At 32.6% G+C, this 20,605-nt stretch overlaps 1 protein-coding gene across 1 annotated transcript in view; it reads right to left on the minus strand.

The window, feature by feature from the left end:
* Positions 1–229: 229 nt before the first annotated feature.
* Positions 230–20,605, minus strand: part of AFDN (afadin, adherens junction formation factor) — a 149,525-nt gene continuing 129,149 nt past the window's right edge. The window contains 6 exon segments of the mRNA XM_074309306.1: positions 230–2,403; positions 3,865–3,949; positions 7,207–7,501; positions 10,793–10,927; positions 18,473–19,477; positions 20,347–20,532. Coding sequence (XP_074165407.1) covers positions 2,250–2,403; positions 3,865–3,949; positions 7,207–7,501; positions 10,793–10,927; positions 18,473–19,477; positions 20,347–20,532 — 1,860 coding nt within the window. The 3' untranslated portion in view covers positions 230–2,249.

Consider the following 20,605-nt stretch of genomic DNA (forward strand, 5'->3'; position numbering starts at 1 on the left):
ACAACCATGAAACTGATTATCATGGATCCAATCAGGCTTTCCATTCTCCCCGCCCCTGGGGTTAAGTGACTTGCCCAGGGTCACACAGTTGGGAAGTATTAAGTGTCTGAGACCACGTTTAAACTCGGGTCCTCCTGAATTCAAGGCTGGTGCTCTATCCACTGCGCCACCTAGCTGCCCTGGGACATAAACTCTTAATAGAATCTAAATTTAATAAAAAACCAAACACTTAAATACATACAAAGTTTATTAAAAATAGGTTGCAAGTGAAATACAGTAGAAATGGGAAACTACAGCAGTTTTGATGTCTTTTTCCATAATAATGCAAATAAAACAATTATGAAAAGCACTTTTACATATATTCACATTTTATTTGAATGCCCAATGATGGCCAAATCCACTTTTAATTAATCCATTCATGGTTTCTAGATACATACATACTTACATATAATATTATAGTATGTATAAACAGACATTTCTATGGTGATTTTGTTGTGTTTTCACTATCCTTTTTTAGGTACTAGGAGAAAATATGTCAATTCATCCATAGCATTTAATTGTTCCTTAAGAAAAGTGCTGAATTTTTAGTCACTGTTAGGCTGCTAGTGTTCTCAAGATATTTGGGAGGGGCTTGCTTTTCCTGATGTTCTGACAGGAGAAGCATGCAAATCCTTCATAAACACTTTGAACCAGTTTACTTTCTTACTTCATATTGAACAGTTGAAACGGCAAAAGCACACTTTAAAATAAGATATTGAAAGATGTAAAAAATATTTACACCCAAATATTTCATTCATTTTCATGTATCATACAACTCTTATTAAAAGTGATTTTCTCCCCCTAAGGCAGTGAAAATCTCTACCCTTTAAATATGAAAGTGTGCATTTCCCCCTAATATATATTTATAAGAAAACAATATGGTACAGAAAAATCATATAAAACCCGTATCAGGGTTATGTCACATAGAATTTGCTTGGAATCACAACAATATATATCATTTAACACCACACACTGAAAAACAAAACTCCTCATCCCCAACATCAGCTATATGACCCATAGCTGAAGAAATGACAGTGATGAAATACAATAACAATTTAAAATTAAATATGGCTATCATTGTGTGAAAAAATAGCTTGAACTGCCATAGTCTGTCTTATTTCTGATATTACAGTACATTAAAGGACACATTACTTAAAATTACTTCCTTCTCATATGTGAGATATGTGATGGTTTTCTGGAAACACAAAATCTATTTCATTTACATAATTTTTACTTTTTCCAACAATAGTGGGGGCTTGAAATTTTACACTTTAATCTTCCCTTCTTGTTTATTCCTAGCTACTGGAAGCACACTGATGCTTGTCATCTACTATATATATCCCGTAGAGTACTCAATTAAAACCAAAAAAATTTGGTCCTAAGCTTTGAGTGAGAACACCATGAAGGCAACTTACCCATTTCTTTCTTATTCTAAAACTACTCTGACATTAAAAAATATATATATATTCCAAGCGACTATCTTCATTTTGTATTCATCAGAGGTAATTTGCTTTGACATGAGGTGGAATGATTTCTCAGGTGTGCATTCATTTTGCTTTAAATGGACTTATTTTAAATTACCATAGAGAATAATGACTATTAAGGGCTGAGGATGCCCTAGTTGGTATTCTTTATACACAACCAAGAGAAAATGCTAGGTAGCAGCTCATAAATAGCATGTGATATACATTAAATACTAGCAGGTTATCTCTTCTGAGATAAAATCAAATCAGAGACAAATTCTCCTGTAAAACAATGTATAAGTTTCAACAGACAGTGCACAGTGGGTAGTTCAAGCTATTTTCTCTCTCCCTCTGCTCAGCAGCTAAAAACAGTGTTGTAAAAGACCAAAAAACAGAACCTTTGACGTATGCTACATGTTCAGGTTCAGAAGAGGGCAGGATGAAAAATTATTCCCTCTTAAAAAAAAAAAAAGTTACCTTCATGTGATGCTTATCATTAAAATATAATTTTACAGTGCTTTTACAGTATAAACCACAGGAGTCTTGGTAAATAATCAATCTTCCATGTACTGCAACATCTCTAAACCTCAATTAACAATTTAAGAAAGAGCGGAATCACAAAATTAATTTACAGAAAATAAGACTCCTCCATTTCTACTCTTATAAATCCTATTTATTTGGAGAAATTCCAGCTATATCCAATAAGGTGCCTGCCTCCCCCACTCCTGTATTCCCTCCCACCCCCTCTTATTTTGTATTCAGTTCATTTTCCAGTTCTGTTAATTTCCTAGAAGCCTTTACTTTATTGGATACATCTTGGCCCTGAGAAAAGAGACGCTGACGTTCCTTGAATGTCAAATTTTCAGGGGCTCCAGAAACTCCGGGTAAATCTGCATCTTGGCTAAAATGGAAGAAAAATAATATTAAGCTTTGGGCACTTATCAAAATGGTTCAGTTCTTAATATCATAGGTAAGAATTTAAATTCTGGGAAGCATGTGGAATTTCAAATTTTTCAAGAATTTTTGTTTTTATTGCAGTGGGGAAATGATCCTAACAAAGACTATTAAAGGCTGTATTTAGGTCTATGGAAAGAAAAAAAAAAAAAACCAGAAAGATATATTTTATTGCTCTTTATTACTTTTTCACTCCAATCTCAAAGTAAATATGAATTAAATAAGGATTTCTTCTTTGAAGAAGTCAAGTAACTCATTTTTAACAACTAGGTAAATCCTGAAATGTTAAAAGGCTTAACTGAAGGATATTTTTTTATTATGATATGATTATAACATTCCAAAAGACTTTTGAGTGAATGGCCAAGAAAGCCTCCTTTTAGAGGGATGCTATCTATGACTTTCCTGATTAAATCTAAGTAGACCTTTCTTGCCAGGTGGCAAGAGAACATGACTTAAAAAAAAAAAAAAAAAAAAGACAACATTAGTCCAGGCCTGTTCAAGCCCTACATAACCTGGTTGCTTGCTGTCTGTTGTTAAATCTTGCTTCCACACACTGCCATGCAGGGCACTGGCCTCTGAGTCTTCTCACTCAGGACATTCCATGTCCAGCCCCTAGGCATTTTTGCTGCCTGTTCCTCACACCTGATTTCTCTCCTTTTCCTCTCTATAGCCTGGCTTTCTTGACTTCAATCAAACCTCAGCTAAGGTTCCACCTTCTGCAAGAAGCCTTTCCCTGTACTTCTTAATCCTTTTCATAAGTTCTACACCCAACTCAACATATCAGTAGTTTCTTTGTACACAAGTTGCTCCCATATTATTTCCCCCATTAGACTGTGAGCTCCCTCAGAGTTGGGACTGTTATTACCTTCTTTCTTTGCATCCCTATGTACCTGACAAATAGTAGGCACTTTACAAGAGATAGTTGTCTTTTTGAGACAATTTAACACTTAACAAAAGCTAGTTTTTTTTTGACAATGACATTAATACTACTTGTTTTCAGGTTAGCACACATCAGGGGCAATGTTATCTGGATGCTAACTAGTTAGAATCCTCTAGAGTAAATGAACTATTACTGTCTACTTACTCTCCCAGAGAACTTTGGGGAGTCTGATATGAGATTTGTCTAAAATTATTTGCCAATATTGCCTAAGTCAATATATAATTTAGGAAAATGTTTACATGAATAAAACAAAAGTACCCCCAAAACCCCTTTTGCCATATTACAATACATACGTAAAAGGCAGTAGTAGCTTGATAAAAAGAATAGCAGGTATCATTTATAATAAGATATATTAATACATTTTAAATTTCAGTCAGTCAGCTTTACAAAAATAAAGGGAGAAAATTTCAAGGACATACTCAATGACACAAAAGAAATTTCCTTTTTGGGAAAACTATTATACTTCACCTTTTAGATCTTTTCTCTCTTGGATCCCTATAAACCTCATGGACGCCAACAACTGCTCCAGTAGACCCAGTGTAAGAGTTTGATCCTTTTACAAATAAACACAGAAAGAGAGAGAGATAAACAAACACGTGTGACAGGGTTAAGAAATATACATTATTGCCAAAAAATTTATATTTTTATAATAAAGATGCAATGCTTCAGAAATAACCAGATCTTGGAATTACTGAACATGGCCCGTTTGAATAGTCCATGGAACATGGTTTGCAAATTTACATGTTTTGATGATGTGAACAATGAAAGTATCACATCCAAAGAGTTCTTTTAAAAACTGGCTATTTGTGAGAAGCAACCTCATGTATTTTTAATTTTGGTATTAAGTGCTGGCCATAAATTCTTATAGTACGCCTCTGATGGGCTTTGGGATCTTTCTGCATGTATGTAAGTATATGTCATATACATATGTATGTATCTGTATCTCAACACAACTATTCAATACCAGAACTACATTAGGAAAAAGAAAACAATGGCAAGGCTTTGTAAAATATCACTCCTGCATAACCTACATTTGAGACATCCAGCATTCATAATGGGTATTAAATTTAAGGGCAGCTAGGTGGTGCAGTGGATAGAGCACCAGCCCTGTAGTCAGGAGGACCTGCATTCAAATTTGATTTCAGACACTTAATACTTCCTAGCTGTGTGACCCTGGGCAAGTCACTTAACCCCAACCGCTTCAGCACAAAAAAAAAAAAAAAAAAAAAAAAAAAAAATAATAATAATAATAATAATAATAAACATTAAAAAAGAAAGAGGGGTATTAAATATCAGATTAAATAGCTCACCAAATTTTTTTTCATTGATGTCAAATTTATCATGATTTGGATGTGTTGTGTAAAAAAATGGAGAAATTTAAACATGTATCTCTTATTTAAAAATAAAAGATCAGTTTGCCAGAACACTAATTGGTTCCTCTTATCCAAAGTATTTTGAGTAAAAAATTCAGTTCTGCAATTTCCAGTTTTTCTAGCACTGCATCTTTATTTCTGATTTAGTTCAGTTCATCAAGAATAGCTGATACCAAGATAGCTGAACCATTCTCATCAAAGACTCAAAAAACTCAATCCAATATGAAGTTCTACATTTTCAAAACCAACTGAAGTCAGGTATCTCAAATTTAAACAATTTGTCAAGAATACCATGCCAATATCACCGTTCCAATTTATTTCAATAAGTAACTTCTTTCTCAGAATACTGCATTATGTCTTATGAGTCTTGATTGAGAAGCAATGTTGGTTTCTTCCACTGATAGAAATGGCAATTTAAAAAAAAAAAAAAATACTTCCAGGTTCCATGTTAATGACTCATATTATGTTCTAAGGTGAATATATAAAGTGATTCTGTACTTAGCATAATACAATTTTTAGAGATAATAAACTACACCCAGTGGAAGGAACTGAATGCAAGTTGCAGAAGCATGCTTTGGCAAAGTGTGCACAAACAACAGACAAAGACAGCTGCAGAGATCTGCAATGTAACAGCCATTAGTGAGATGGAGAGGTGATAAGGTGGATGCACATGACATTCTGCAGTTAGGGCAAGCAATTGTACTTTACAAAGAGAGTCTTCATAGAAGCTTGAGCAACCTGAGATGCAGGGCATAACCTACCCCTAAGTGATATTTTAAGTGTGAAATAAAATAAAGATTAGTGGTATGATTAAAAGCTAAGAGGATTAAAAGGAGAAATCTAACTACAATATTCCTTAAATGGTACCAAAACTCCAATTTAATCTGTGGTATTAATAAAGGTCATAATTTTGTTTCTAATTTGATAAATCTAATGTTCTTATTTAAACTATTATCGTATATATGTATATGTTTATATGAATGATATATGCAGAAGTTTCAAAATTCACAAGAAAGTTTAAATACTTGAAAATTCATTTTGACTACATTTTGAATCCTCGGATAGTATCCAAGTACCAATCTGAAAAATTCAGGATGAATTTGTCCAAAACTGATTTACATTAGTAGAAGCCACAGTCATTGTGGCTATATCCTTCATACTGACTAAAAGCAGAAATAAATTTCTTAATAGTGAAGTTAATTCTTTAGCTTCATGAGAAGCTTTATATTGGGTCCCAATGCATTGTGCTGTTCAGAAAAATTTCATAAAACTTTACATGGAAAAATTATTTATATTTATCACCAGAATCCCAATTTCCTTTAGGTAATAAAACCAGACTAAATAACTGATGTCAATCCTTCACACTATTTTGAATATAAAATATTTAAAATTTTTCTTTAAACTTTGTGTTTCTGAGAGCTTCCCAAGTCTTGGTACAGTCAGAAGTATCGTAGTATTCTACAGTCAACTATATGTGTTACAGTAAATACAACTATGTCTCTAGTAAGATCTTCTGATTTTTCCTGTGATACACTAAGAGTAAAATGAAATAATGTGAAAAATGACCAGTCATTGAAAGAAATGAAAGAAAAACATTTCAATGAGGAAGAGGTTTTCTGATTTCCCTTGTCATGAAGTAGCCTGCATTGGGGTTGGGATAGACTACTGTATACCTAACCAAGGAAATCCCAGGGAACTGTTTTATGTACCAGTTTTCAAAAACATACAAGAGTCACTCATAAATCGAATGTACCTGGCATTTCAGTCAGAATGAAGAGTTCTTCTACCTTGAGTGAAGTAATAAAAGCCTTAATACAAATGCTTGCAGTACTAGCAAAAAAGTACTACAGAAAGTATATATGTCACAAAATGCATGAAAAAGGTGCTCATTTCACCAACTATCAGAATTATTTAGAGATAAAGAATGAAAGCCAAGACCAACAGTACTTCAAACAGATTATGGAATAATTGAGAAAGATTGTCTTCATTTGATCAAAGATGTGAATTTTTTAAAGCATAAAAGGAATTGGATAGAATTGAAACATTTGTGAAAAAGAAAATTCACCATGCGGAGATCAGTGATCAGGTGAAATCAAAATCACAAAATAAGTGATCATCTATATCTACATTATCACAGTGGGAAGTATGCAGAGATTTCCAAATATGTAGAAAGGAAGAGGATTTGTCTTTCCGTTTTGTTTCTTATCTCTACCTTTTGACTTGCTGGGATGGTAGAAACTTGGTTTTTTTGGTGGGGGAGGGGGCTGGCCTGTTTTGTAAGCAGTACTGTTGGCATTGACCGAGGGTGGCTGGAATGAGTTGGAAAGATAGATGCCATCGGAGACTGGGCGCGGCTGACAGCAGGGCTGCTGTGGCTTAAGGGCGGCAGGAGGGAAGTCCCCGTAAGATTTTCTCGTGCAGGAGTACTTATCCTGACCTGCTAGCCTGGAGTCCTCCTCCTCCTCCTCCTCCTCCTCATTGTATGCAACAAACTTGGCAGTGTATACCGTGTCAGGGGAGAGGACCTGTGTTTTGAGGTAAGAGGTGTTTCGTTGAGGTGGGGGAGGAGGAGCGTTAGATGAAGGGGGAGGGGGTGGGAGTTCATAGTCCCGTGGAAGCGGCGGTCTGTACAGACCAGGCTCGTCAGGCTCCAGTAGCCTCCTCTCTGCCTCGTCATGCTGTCGGCGTCTTTCAGCCTCCAAACGGTTGTAATACCCTTCCTCCTGTCGCCTCTGTAGGCGGGAATAAACAAAGGCGAGAAGATTAGACAAGGAAGAAACAGGAATTAGACCCAACTATGGCCTCACAGGGCATTTTTTAAACCATCCAAACTAAATCCATTTAGTAATATTAATTACTAACACGTTAATTAAAAAAAAAAAATTATCAGATCATCATGGAGATCTTTGTTCTCTGAAATATAAGTTTCTACATTTCTGGGGAGTACTGAAAGACTCATCAGAGTCACATCTAGCCCCATCACTCTTGTTCTTCTATTCATTTGCAAGAGAACATTTCTAACTGAAGCATAAATATTAACTTACCTGCTGTTGTAAATACAAAATAAAAAAGCCCAAAACAACTTAAAGAGGAAAAAAACTCCTATAAAATAGGCTATATATTTAAAGCTCTAATAAATGACATTTTAGGAGGCATTGACACTTAAGCTATTTTCCATGAAGCCCAAGTAAATTCAGATTTACAACTATTTTTTGGAAATAACATTTCTTAAAACTAAGACATCTGGCTTACCTCCTGTTTTTCAAAGGACATTTAATAGAAAAAAAAAAAAAAAAAGTGAATTGAAAAGGCATATTGCCCCCCACCCCCAAGTAAACAACACATGCTTTCCACAATTCTTAATTCATATTTCAAAACTTAACATACTCCCCTAATAGACAGACAATGAAAGTTAGCATCAATAGCAACAGAACAAGAAATTTGAATATGTTGACACACATGATACATTTTTTGACATACATCTGCACAGACTGTAATTGACAGTGTGTGTTAATGAAATTAGCTATTTTCACAATTAAAATTATAATAGCACATTTTCTTAAAAGATTGACAAAAGTTTCAAAGAAGGACAAGTGAAGGTGAAAAAGGGAAGGAGTGTTTAGATTATTTTTGAAACAAAAGTTGTATCCTTTAGCTTGGAAAACTTTTTAGTCCTAGATATTGAAAAAACAACACTTTCCAAACTCATTTTTACTAAAGACTCTGGGATTCCTTTGGCACAGGAATAAAACTTATAGTTCTCTTTTTCATTTCTTTATGCCTGTCTTCTCCTTTCATGGCATAGAAAAATGTTTCGATTTCTAAATACCTAAACAGATTATCTCTCAAAAAATATATGTCAATCTCTGATGTTCCCTTTAATGTATTAATAATACCCTCTTCTCATCCCTAATAAACAGTAGTTATCTCTAGGAGCTAACAGACTCAAGTTGAGGAAATAATGCACCAAAGCATTTTATCTTATCCTCACATGGCAAAATATTCCTAGAGAAATCAAATTCAGTATTACACCTATACATTTTAAGCTATCACTAATAAGTTAGTTTGCTATCTGTCAATATTATAAAATAGACAAGCTATTCTAACAACATTCTAGGAGAAACTCAGTTAGTATTCACTAGCTGCCATCGTTTACTTAACCAAGATGCAAGTTACTTTCTAGCAAAATTTCAGATGGTTTTTGAGATACAGTACCTCACAAGCAGATATAATTGCATGACACAAGGAAACTTTATTCTAACCAACAAATGACAATCTTTTTCTATGACAAAGCAAAGCCATTAATTTTGGACAACTTCAGTATAACATACTTCCAACTCCCAGTTTCACTGGTCCATAATCAAATGTAGTAATAGTTGCTAAAATACAATTGCAGTCAACATATTTAAGGAAGCTAGAGGATGCATATTCAAAAATCAAAGCCAAAGTCTTAGTCAACATAATTTGTCCTAATGCTTCCTCTCTGATTGTGCAATATTCTGTAACTAAAACTATAGACTATCTTTTGGCAAATCTCTTCTAGACTATTACCCCTTTGTACCTAAAGCAGATGAAGCTCTTGGTAGTTGTATAAGTTTTACTGAAGCCTTTTTTTTTTTTTTTTAAATCTTGAAGTATACAAGATAGTCAAGTTAGCAATGAATTGAAAACAGCCAAAAAAAAGGAATTCCATGGATAGCACAAGACCACAAATCTTCAGAATGCTGACTTGATTCTGGTTTTGCAAGTCTGAATTCTTTTGGTCTGTAGTTCTTATATGACCATCAGTTTCCATTTACAAATATAAATTGATTATAAGAACTAGTCTTGAATGCTTGCTCTTTGAGAATATCCCACAAGCTGTTTGGATCTACCACAAAAATATTTATCATAAATGTTAAGAGAGAGTGAAGGCATATAACGGATATGAATCACCTATTTCAATATAACAAGTATGGTTCCTTATGGCATTTTCTCCAACTCTCTTTTAAATGACTGTTCCAATGATTTTAGTTTTTGACTGCTTCATATTTTAAGAGATTCCATTTTGACAAACTATTTCCTGAGAATTACTTTATTTTGTATTTCCTACTAATATACTTCATTGTACCAATGAAGAAATGGTGAATGATCACAGATAATTGAGTTTTCCTCACATGGAGTTGTGAGAATCAGAGGCGTCTTAGAAGAAAAGAGACAAAGAAAACAGCTTCTCCAAAATCACATACAGCAACAAGCAGTGATCTTAGAACAAACCGAACAGTGCAAAATGTGGTGGTTAGAACCTCTCTTACATCAAAGGGCCTCAGCGAAAGGAAGAAATATTTATTTTAAAATAAAGCGCACTCATAAGAGCACAAGATGCAAAGAAACCAAAATCTGAACAATGTAAGATTCCCGTTTCCTGAGAATATCTGTTAAAATTCTTTACTATTTTAAAATGTAATTCAAAGGAAAGGGTTGTTTGAGGGAAACAGTTAATATCTGGAAATCAACAAAAACTTTTTTTTTTGGGGGGGGGGGGAGAAGAACTAAGCAGATTAACATTCTGAAATTAAATAAATTTCTCTTTCAATTTTAAGACATTGTTGTTTTGAATAGAATTAAGATCTCCAGCATTAAGATTGTGTTAACTCAGCAAATTAAACTTTTTCATATTCAATAAATAAAAATGATCTAACAAATATCACCATTACAACAACACACTAGTTAGTTTCAGATATTGGGTTATAAGCCCAAGGTTAAATGGATTCTTTAGACAGAGGCCCCTTGCTGAACAGATCAAGTATTGGAGTTCAAGTGCTTGAGAGAGATAAAGGAGCTTGGAGACAAAGTTCAGAAGAGAGGTAGGTGGAGCCAGACTGGGTTAAAGTTTTTAGTCCAATAATAAAAGTTGGGAATCCAGGACCTGTTTTTGTCATGTGCATCTTAGGGATATGTAATCTCTATCTCCCTTTGCCCAGGCCAAACACTTAGGTTTGGGCTAAGTTGGTAATTTCTAGCCGCCCTCAGAGGACCATAACCTTTTCTTCAGCATCTCGCTTTGCTCGCTCCTCCTCTTGGCGCCGACGATCTTCTTCCTGTCTGGCCCTGTCTTCTGCTTCTCGTTTCCGTATCTCTTCTAACTGTTGTTGACGTCTCCGTTCTTCATCCTGTAACTAACAAAGATTTAACTTTAATTTGTGTGAAACCTACTGTCCCAGGACAAGATATAAGAAGCCCATAATCAAGATATATCACATATACACACCAAAATCGGAAACAACATACCAGATTAAAATCAGTGAGGCAGGACAGTGGTAAATAATTTTAGATAATTTCAAATAATCTTTCAAACTTTAGTCTCATAATCATAATTTTTATTGCATATGTTTCTGTTGATAGAAAAATCAATAGCACTGAGGAAGAAAATTACAAAAAATTTCACACTGCATTAAATGAGGTTAAAAAGTGACTTCCCCAAGTGTACATCAAGCTGAGTGTTAAACAGCTGAGATTGGAAAGTAGGTTACATGACTTCTACTCTAAAATTCTAAATACTGATGCTTTTTGGCATTTTGTTAATAAATACTGGGTGACTCAAAAATCTTTTGGGATAGCACAATTTTTTTATTTATAAGAAATTGTGCAATAACTTAAAAATAGATCAACTTAAAAATTTTAAGTGGTATGATGTGCCAGAACACCAACAGCAACAACAGCAACAGAAACAACAACAACAACAAATTTAGAATAAGAAGTCTTTCTAATCTAAGCATTGCCTTTTATTAGGTATGTGATTATGGCCTCTCTTGCTGTTTCGTCCTCTGTAAGATGCAGTTGGGTTAAATTATCTCTCTAAGGTCCCATTCACCTCTAAAACTTTTTGATATTAGGACAACTTCACTAAGGTTTTATTTCTCATACATATATTCCTCTCCACATACAAGTTGCTTTCCAATTACATAAAATTATTAGGTGATTGTATTAATTCCAATCACAGAAGATTTTAAAAACTCAAGCATATTTTTGGTAAAACCTAACTAAGATGAGAAATCAGAGATATATTTCCTTTATGTTACTATTTAAACATAAAAATTCACTCTAAAAATCAGAAATCAAGCTCTATTTGGAATCAAGTATGTGGATATACACTCATACCTATAATTGCTAAAAATAAATCGTGAGAAGCAGAGCTACTATCTGGAACAATTTACCCTCTTTTTGTAACACTTTTTCAACTTTTGATCATATCCTTTGTCTTTTTAATACCACTTTAACACCATATAAATTTCAGTCTTCAGTCAGTCTCCAAAATTTTGGGGGGGATTCTGGTCCTCTCCCTTTGGATCTTAGACAACACATAGCCAAAAGATGACTTTATTCAGATTATATTTCTTGAACTTGAAGCTTCAGGATATATGAAATACACACACACACACACACACACACACACACACACACACTTTAAAATGATGTCATTATTTATAGGCTAAAAGATATAGAAGTTATAAAGAAGGCCCTTTCAGGTCATCTAGTCCAACTCTTTTTTTTTTTTTTTTTTTTTTTTTTTTTACAGTTAAGGAAACTGAATCCCAGAAAGGCAAAAAATACATGTTAAAATACATTTTTTGCAAACATTTACAAGTTGCATATTGCTATGGTTAATTCAAGTTTATATTGTTAAACTTAACATATGATATCTGATCACTTGGTTCTATTACATTAAAATATAGAGAGGAATGTTCAAATATTATTCAATTGTCAGACTATACAAACATCAAGAAGAAAAAAAATATCTTCATTTTAATTTCAAGAGAGTGAAGGAATTTACCTAATTGGATATAGCAGTTCACATTAACCTGAATAAAACTATTGGTTTAATAATCCTTTTAATGATAGTGAAATAGTATAATGTTGAAATTGCCATTAAACTCAATTATTAATGAAATTGTTAATAGTAAAATTTTAAATGTCAACTTCTAGATATGTAGTATGATAAAACAAACAAAAAACTCCCCCTTCTTCATACTTTATTGAGGTCTGGCTGAAAATACTTTAAAAACCCTTTTTACATTTTAATTCTCTAACAGATTTTGGTGATGTGGGAGTTTCTACCAACGATGCAGATTAAGACCTATCCACACACACACACACACACACACACACACACACACACACATATATATATATATACATATATATATATATGAGCAGCAGCAACATATATATATATATATATATATATATATATATATAGGTGTCACAGAGGACATATATCCTCTGTGACACCTATTTGTTTCCCAAAAAATCATCATAACCAAAATATGGAAGCCACTCCTCAAATGCCATTGAATATCAGCACCATCATATTTTAATATCAGCAAATCACAAAAACAATATTGTTAAAACTTCAAATTAAATGATTACGCCTTTTCCTAGTCCCAGACAAAAATGATTATAAAAGAGATTATATGACAATAGCTCACACCTCAGCGTTAGCTAAACATGGATCTAAAAACTACTAGGAAAACTGACTTTTAAATTCTAACAAAATGAGTATGTAATTAAGCACAATTTAAGATCGAGAAAGGATAGAATGATTAGTAAAACTAGTTTTTGGAATAAATAAAATAAAGAATATAAGTATCTTTATCAATCTCTATCAATCTCAAAATCAATCTAAGTAATTCCTATCAATCAATCAAATTTAATTAATCAAATATGAGGAACTTTGTCTTTTAGGAAAACAGCATGAAAATCTTAATTAAAAGAAAATTGCTACATCAGTTATTAATGGTATTAAAAATGCAGGAAAAAGAGGGAATGTTATGGGGAAAATGAAAACAAGATATTCTATTATTAAAACTCTTCTATGAGAATATTTAGATTTTACACAAGTTCATTTTAAAACTCATACTTTATTTTTCAGAAAAGTCCTTTTGACATTTTGGATTCTGTAACAGGTTCTTTTCAAAAGAGTTACACCTCAGATGGTACTACTAGCTAAATGGCAAACAAAACTTTTGGGGATACCAAAATAATAACCAATATTAATATAAAGACATAGAGATACAAACTTTCCTTGATTTTACAGTATATTTTAATCCTTGGAAAATGAGGTGTAAGCCAGTCATGTAAATTAAGGATTCTTTATAATTTTTGAATTATAAGACGCTAATGGCCGCTAAACTGTTGTACAATCATGACTCTTCGAAGAGCCCTCTTCAAAAATTGCGACTTCAAATGTTGTGTAAAATGGGTGTAGGGAATATTTATTCTAATATTTAAATCTATAGGTTTTTTTTTTTTTAAACAAAAACAAATATATCTTGCAATATAAAATTTATGAAAATTTCGTGGCTCTCTCCTTTTCTTGCCTTAGCTATTTGGTGTCAATGCCACACTAATAAAAATTTAATTTTTAGGAATGTGATAAATGATAATGGCTTCAGCATTAGCTTTTAAGCTTTGCACACATGTGCGCGCATGCGTGTGTGTATGTTATGTTTTTTTACTAACTGTAAATAATATTCAAAAATAGCTAGTGGTTTTAAGTGGTTTTCAATCCCATTCTAACCTAATCAAACTACTTTGAGGCCAGTCTTTCAATATCATAGTAAGAATCATACACACAAACCTGCACAAGAAAATCCCCTTGGGCTCCTGGTACATGTCCTTGCTTGGATTACACCTTCAAGGGCCAACTTTATTGAGTGCCTCCTCTGGATCAAATGTAGTACTAAGCACTTACTAAAGGAGCCTACTTATGTTCAATTACATGTGCAAGAGAATACAATCAATTACTTGAAAATGCCTCTTTTTTTTTTTGGGGGGGGGGGACTTTTAGAAAACTTTGTGACTTTGCCTTACCAGTATACCTTTCTAGAATACATCTAAGAGTACTCAAGTCTCCCTGATGTTTCCTTTCCATCTTCTGGCTACATTTTCACTGGCTGTTGTTCATGCCTTCAATTTCCTCCTTCCTTACCTCTGCCTTCTGTCTTGCTTCACATAAAAAAATTTGATGTCCTGCAAGATATCTTCCTAAGTCCTCTTTAATTTTAGTGCCTCTCTGAAATCATGTCCAGCTTAATACATGTTTCCATGTTGTCTCCTATATTAGAATGTGAGATCCTTGAGGCAGAAAATGCTTTTGCCTTTACTAATATCCTAGTGCATAGAAGATATTTAACACTTATTGATTCAATTTTTATTGAGAAAGAAAGCTATAGGATTCTTCAGATATCTGGTGATGTGGACCATAAAAATAAATAAATAAATAAATAAAATAAGCCAGACCACAAACTTAGGATTTTTTTTTAAAGGTTTGTTTTGCTTTTGTTAAATTCTAAACAAAAGCACAGATATTACTACTACTATTTCATAAAATCTTTTAGAACTGCACACTAGAAAAAAATTTAGGTTCAGATATTTAATTTGCATTTTGAAAAAAGACCACTCGGAAGAAGTTGGAGGGGGAGGATCAAAAAAAGACTCTAGGTAAGAGGTGGCTATTGATTTGTACTTTGAAAGAAGCTAGGGATTCTGAGTAGAAACAATATTCCACAGATAGTAAAAAGCTTTTATTAGGGCAACCTGTCCAGTTAACTGATTTCCCAAAATGTTAACAACTATTGAATGAATTGATAAAATTAGGTTTTTGAATTTACAAAGCTAAGAAGTAAATCCTAGATTCATGGTAGTATTCCATATATCAAGACATAAATGACAATGAAATTTCATATCAATGACCAATTAGTATATCAAGTATTTGTTAATAGAGCCTCAAAACTGTGGCTAAGATAAAAGATTCAATTCAAAGATATATAAATGATGATCTGATTATTTCACTTTACTGATAGATTAATATATCTATAAATATATATAATATATTTATATAAATATACTTATATAAATATATTTATTTAATATATTAATATTAATAAAATATAGTAATATTAATATATTAAATAATATTAATATAATATAATATTAATATAAAATAATATTAATATAATATAATAAAATAATATTAACAAAATATATTAATTTATATAAATATATATAAATATATATATAAATATATAGATTAATATATTTGATAATTAGTATTATTAATCTTAAATTGGTAGAAATATAAATTCTTCCACATGACTGGAATGCTAGAATGGATTTTTTTCTGAGAAAAATCAATGAAGTATTATTTTTAGCTTACTTCACTAAATTGGTATGATTGTTAAAATGAACTAAAAACCACAAGATATTATTGAAGGAAAAAAAACAACAGAATAAATATGCTTCATTAAGATCATGGAATTCTATTGATGGGTTAAAGTATCCTAATTGACAAATTTGGTTAAATCCTATTTGACTTTTCTATATAAACTCGAGTTTCCTTTATTTTAAAAGTTTACTTTTTGCCATTTAAGATCTAGTTCTAAAATTTCCCCAAATGTTCAGATTTTCTAAAAACAATTCTAATGGTAGATTTGGAAAAGCATTATATATATCAAAAATTCAAATTAAAAAAAATCAAACATAGATCATATGATTAAAGTTGAAAACAATTCAAATTCATAAACAAAATATATTTTAAACAAAGGTTCTAATTCTAAGGACATTTAAAAATGCATGCTTCTAAATGAGTTACTGGTCTATATCCTGATCTAGGATACCTCCTAAAGAGATTAAAAATAAAATACCCAATACACACTGGATCTACTTAAAAACATAAGACTACCATCACTAAAGAAAATCAAGACAGGAAAAAAAGTACTGAAGGGAAAGAAACAGGAACATACCAAATCTAGAACAGAGATTGCTGGCATAGCAGTCTGCTGCAGGTAATAGAGAAGGGGAAAAAAAAAGAAAGATGAAGTGTGAAAAAAAAAGTTAAGTTCAGACTCCTATTGTGCCCAAAGGCAATTCTGTTGATTTCTTACTTCATCTGTTTCTGAAGCATACCAGAGGAAAAAAGTAGTAAAGAACTATTAACTGATTTATATGAGGATAATGACAGCAGATTGATACATTTTTATTTCTTCATCATAGAAATGAGAGCATCAGCCCTGATAAAGAAGTTTCTACTGCAGAACTTATAAGAATAATGTACATATGAGTCAAATAAAGAAATACTCTAAAAATGTTAGTGAAAAATTTTCTTAAGACCAAAATCTGGAGAGATGATATATAATACCCAGTGGTTTAAGTTAACTTAACTTAAGTTATCAACAATGAAGAGATAGCCCTCCAATATATAAGTAACTACAAGTAAAATTACATATATACATTTGATTGCTTTGATTATTTGGAGTGTAATTAAAACTGTAAATAGAAGTTTTATGATCAGAGATAAAAATAGTGAAACTTCAGCAAAAGACTTACATTCATCATAATTATGTAATTATCAATAAAGTCAAGAATCTAGCCATCAATTAATTCAAAGGGTCTATGTCCAGAGAGAATAATAAAGCATACCTAAGAATAAATTTAGGAAATTAAATATCAGCAAATTATTATCATTAATAACTACATATAATTTGTTAAAAGAAACACCTGCTATTGAAAATTAATTTATTAATCATTCTTAAATAAATTTAGTAAACAAAGTTCATAGGAAAAACTAGGCCCAATATTTAAGAATACTACAAATGCCTAAAATTAACTTTTGGGACACACACACACACACACACACACACATATATATATTTATATGGAGATTTGCTTTTAATTTGGAATACATTTTAGCCAATAAACAGAATCCAAACAAAAAAAAAAATTGCCTGAAAATAGAAAACATAATAGCATTAATTTTTGCAAGTTGCCATAAGAACAAACTAACCAGGAAATATATCTATCAGTACTTTTCTTAGTTCACTGAAGAAACACATTAACTTTAATTGAATTTTGGCATTTTTACATTATTTTTAATCAGATAAAAATAACTGGCTTTTGTCTTTATGTTTTTGAAAAATATCAATCAAACTGAAATGGGGAAAAAAGATGAGTAAAATGTTTAATTGTCCTTCTATTTGTACCTCAAATAAAATCTTCTTAATTTAGAAAAATTCTTCTGTTTTTAAAACATTGTGGCCAGCCAATAAGTTTTCTGTTAAACATTAAATTAATATAAATTACAATAAATATTTGTGTTTAGAAATAACTCCTTTATGGTTCTCTCCACTTCTAGTGAATCCCAGGACAAAACTCTTTCCTAGGGACTATAACTCCCCTACACATATTTTCACACCCTATTAGAATGTAAACTCATTGAAGACAGTGTCTGGTTATTCTTCTCAGTTCACTGCATAGTATTTGGATCCAAAGAAATACTTTTGCATTCTTTCATTTTCTAAAAGCCAGAAAAGAATACCTTTTATCATTTTTGCTTACTCAAAATGAAGGTGAAAAGAATAATTTGTGAACTTGCTATTAAAAACATCTAATTTGCTAAAACAAGACATCTAATATTTGCTAATTTTTTTCTTTTTGTACCTGAAACTTTAATTTTCACAAGGTTAGTCACTATAACCTATATCCTTTGTATCAGCTTTATGAGATTCAATCTGATAAGAATTAACTTAACCTATGTTAGATCCAGCCCTTTAAAAAGTTTCTATATTGTATTTATGAATTTATATGCAGCCACAAGACAGAAATTAAGGAAGTAAGTAGAGAGATAGATCCCAGATACGCACACCCAAAGGATTTTTCCCCTTTACCCTGGTTCTTCTTTCAGCCTCTAGGCGCTGCATAATTAACATGGTATCTACGTCGTCATCTTCCTCATCCTCATCATCTTCATCCTTCTGCTTTGATTCTTGGAGTCTCTTCTGGAACTGCCATTCTAACATGAGTTTTCGCAAACGGTCATTTTCTTCTGCTGTCCGATCAGGTTTGTTTTGAAGATCCTGAATCTCTTTGCTTAGCATGTCTACAATATGCATTTGCTGCTGCTTCTCCAGCTTTTCTTTGGCGTCCCGTTTCCATGGGTCAGGAGACAAGCTATCACTAGAGGAAAGCTCTTCTTTGCTGATTGTAATGTATTGCAAATCTCTCCGTTCAATTGTCCGCGGCTGCTGTTGGGGCTGTAGCTCCCGGATGACGGTTTCTTGGGGTCGCTGTAAGGTGGATGGCTTTTCTGGCTTTATTTGCTGCACAGGTCCAGTAGTAACTTGGCTAGGGGTCAGGGGCTGAGTACGCATTTGCCCCAGCTTTCTTTCCTGTTCTCGTCGCTTCCTCTCTCTCTCTTCTTCTAAACGAGCTTTTTCCTTTTCATACCACCGCTGGTGTTCCTCTCTCTTTTTACGTTCTGCAGCTGCTGCTGGAGTAGCCTGAGATCCTACCTGGTGTAGAGGGGGAGGGGGGGGCAGAGGTAAATCCATTGGAACCCCATCAAAGTCAGCTGCATAGTGCACAGGAGGAGGGGGGGGTGGAGGAGGAAGATCTGTCCGAATAGGTTGGGAAATAGCCACTGGAGTTGGTTGAAGAGCTGTTGGTGTTTTCCAACGGCCAGGACCACTTTTGGTTAAAGTAGAAGCTGGGGTAATGGACTTAGAAGAATGGTTTAGGAATTCTTGGCTAGATGTGCTAGACTCCACAGAGGAGCTCTGATTTATCCACATGTCACTGTCAGACTTTCGATCTAAATAGTCTGTATCTTTGCGATGACACTCTGTCTGGTAAATTTGATCATCTCTCAATTCTTCTTGAGAACGAGTAACACGCTAGAAAAAAAAAAAGTTAAGTTAATTCATTTTTTAAAAAAGAGTTAAAAATAGAATATTTAGAAAATAATTTCTAAATGATCTTAAATGAGCTGACAATATCAAACTTTCTAAATGTGAATTCTTATTTTACAATTATTTAATATATGCAGTATGAACATATACTTGATCAATAACCCAATTCAAATGGAAAATAAAGATGTTACTTTCTCACAATATTTTTAGGAAAAACCATAAAATTTTTTATATATATGAAACAATGCTTGTGAAAAGATCAACAAATAAAGTTCTCTGTAAGAAATTCTGAAATGCTATACTTTTAAAAGTTAATTTTTAATCATGTTGATACCTATTTCAGAGAACATTAAAAAAAAAAAAAAAAAAAAAAAAAAGAATCCATGGATTTCTCCTCTACTGTGTTTTTTTCTCAGGGACTAAAATTCCACTATCCCAAACAAAAATCATTTCAAGTATACTTCATGAAATTCTTGAATGATCTGTGATTTTATCAATGAAAAAATCCCTCCTAATGATACAAATCACAACCCACTAAACATCCCCGTCAAAGGAATTCCTGGTCTATATACTTTCATACATCATAGGGAATTGGAAAGAAGACAGATTTAATAATACATGTAAATGAGAGATCTCTTTGGATCAAGATATTATGTGTGTATCAGTGCAGCACATAGTTTGAAAATCTATTATCTCCAATTCTTACCATAAAACTGGGCTTACCTTTACACATTTCTTTTCATATCACCAAATTATAAACTTCAGGGTTGTTTTTTTAAAAACCTATTTGCAATTCTAAAATGTCTCAGAACAAAAATAGCTTTAGAAAGTTAGCTGAATAAGTAATTTCCAACCTGAATTATGACACTGGAATGATTATTATCTGTCTGGATCTGTTGTTTTTCATCATAATTGGTCCACTGATTCTGAACAGGAACCATACGATCCTGGGACTTAGAAGCTGGAAATGTAAAGTACTCTCTGGTATATGTCTGAGTTGGGATAGGATAAGCCTCAGGTCTTGGTGGTGGTGTTTGCTCCTGTAAAAGGCACAGAACATAAAAAAGAAAAGTAGACATGCTGCCATTTTCACAAAGAGCTTATTTCTTATCA

The sequence above is a fragment of the Sminthopsis crassicaudata genome, chromosome 4 (assembly GCF_048593235.1).
Source record: "Sminthopsis crassicaudata isolate SCR6 chromosome 4, ASM4859323v1, whole genome shotgun sequence".
NCBI lineage: Eukaryota > Metazoa > Chordata > Mammalia > Dasyuromorphia > Dasyuridae > Sminthopsis > Sminthopsis crassicaudata.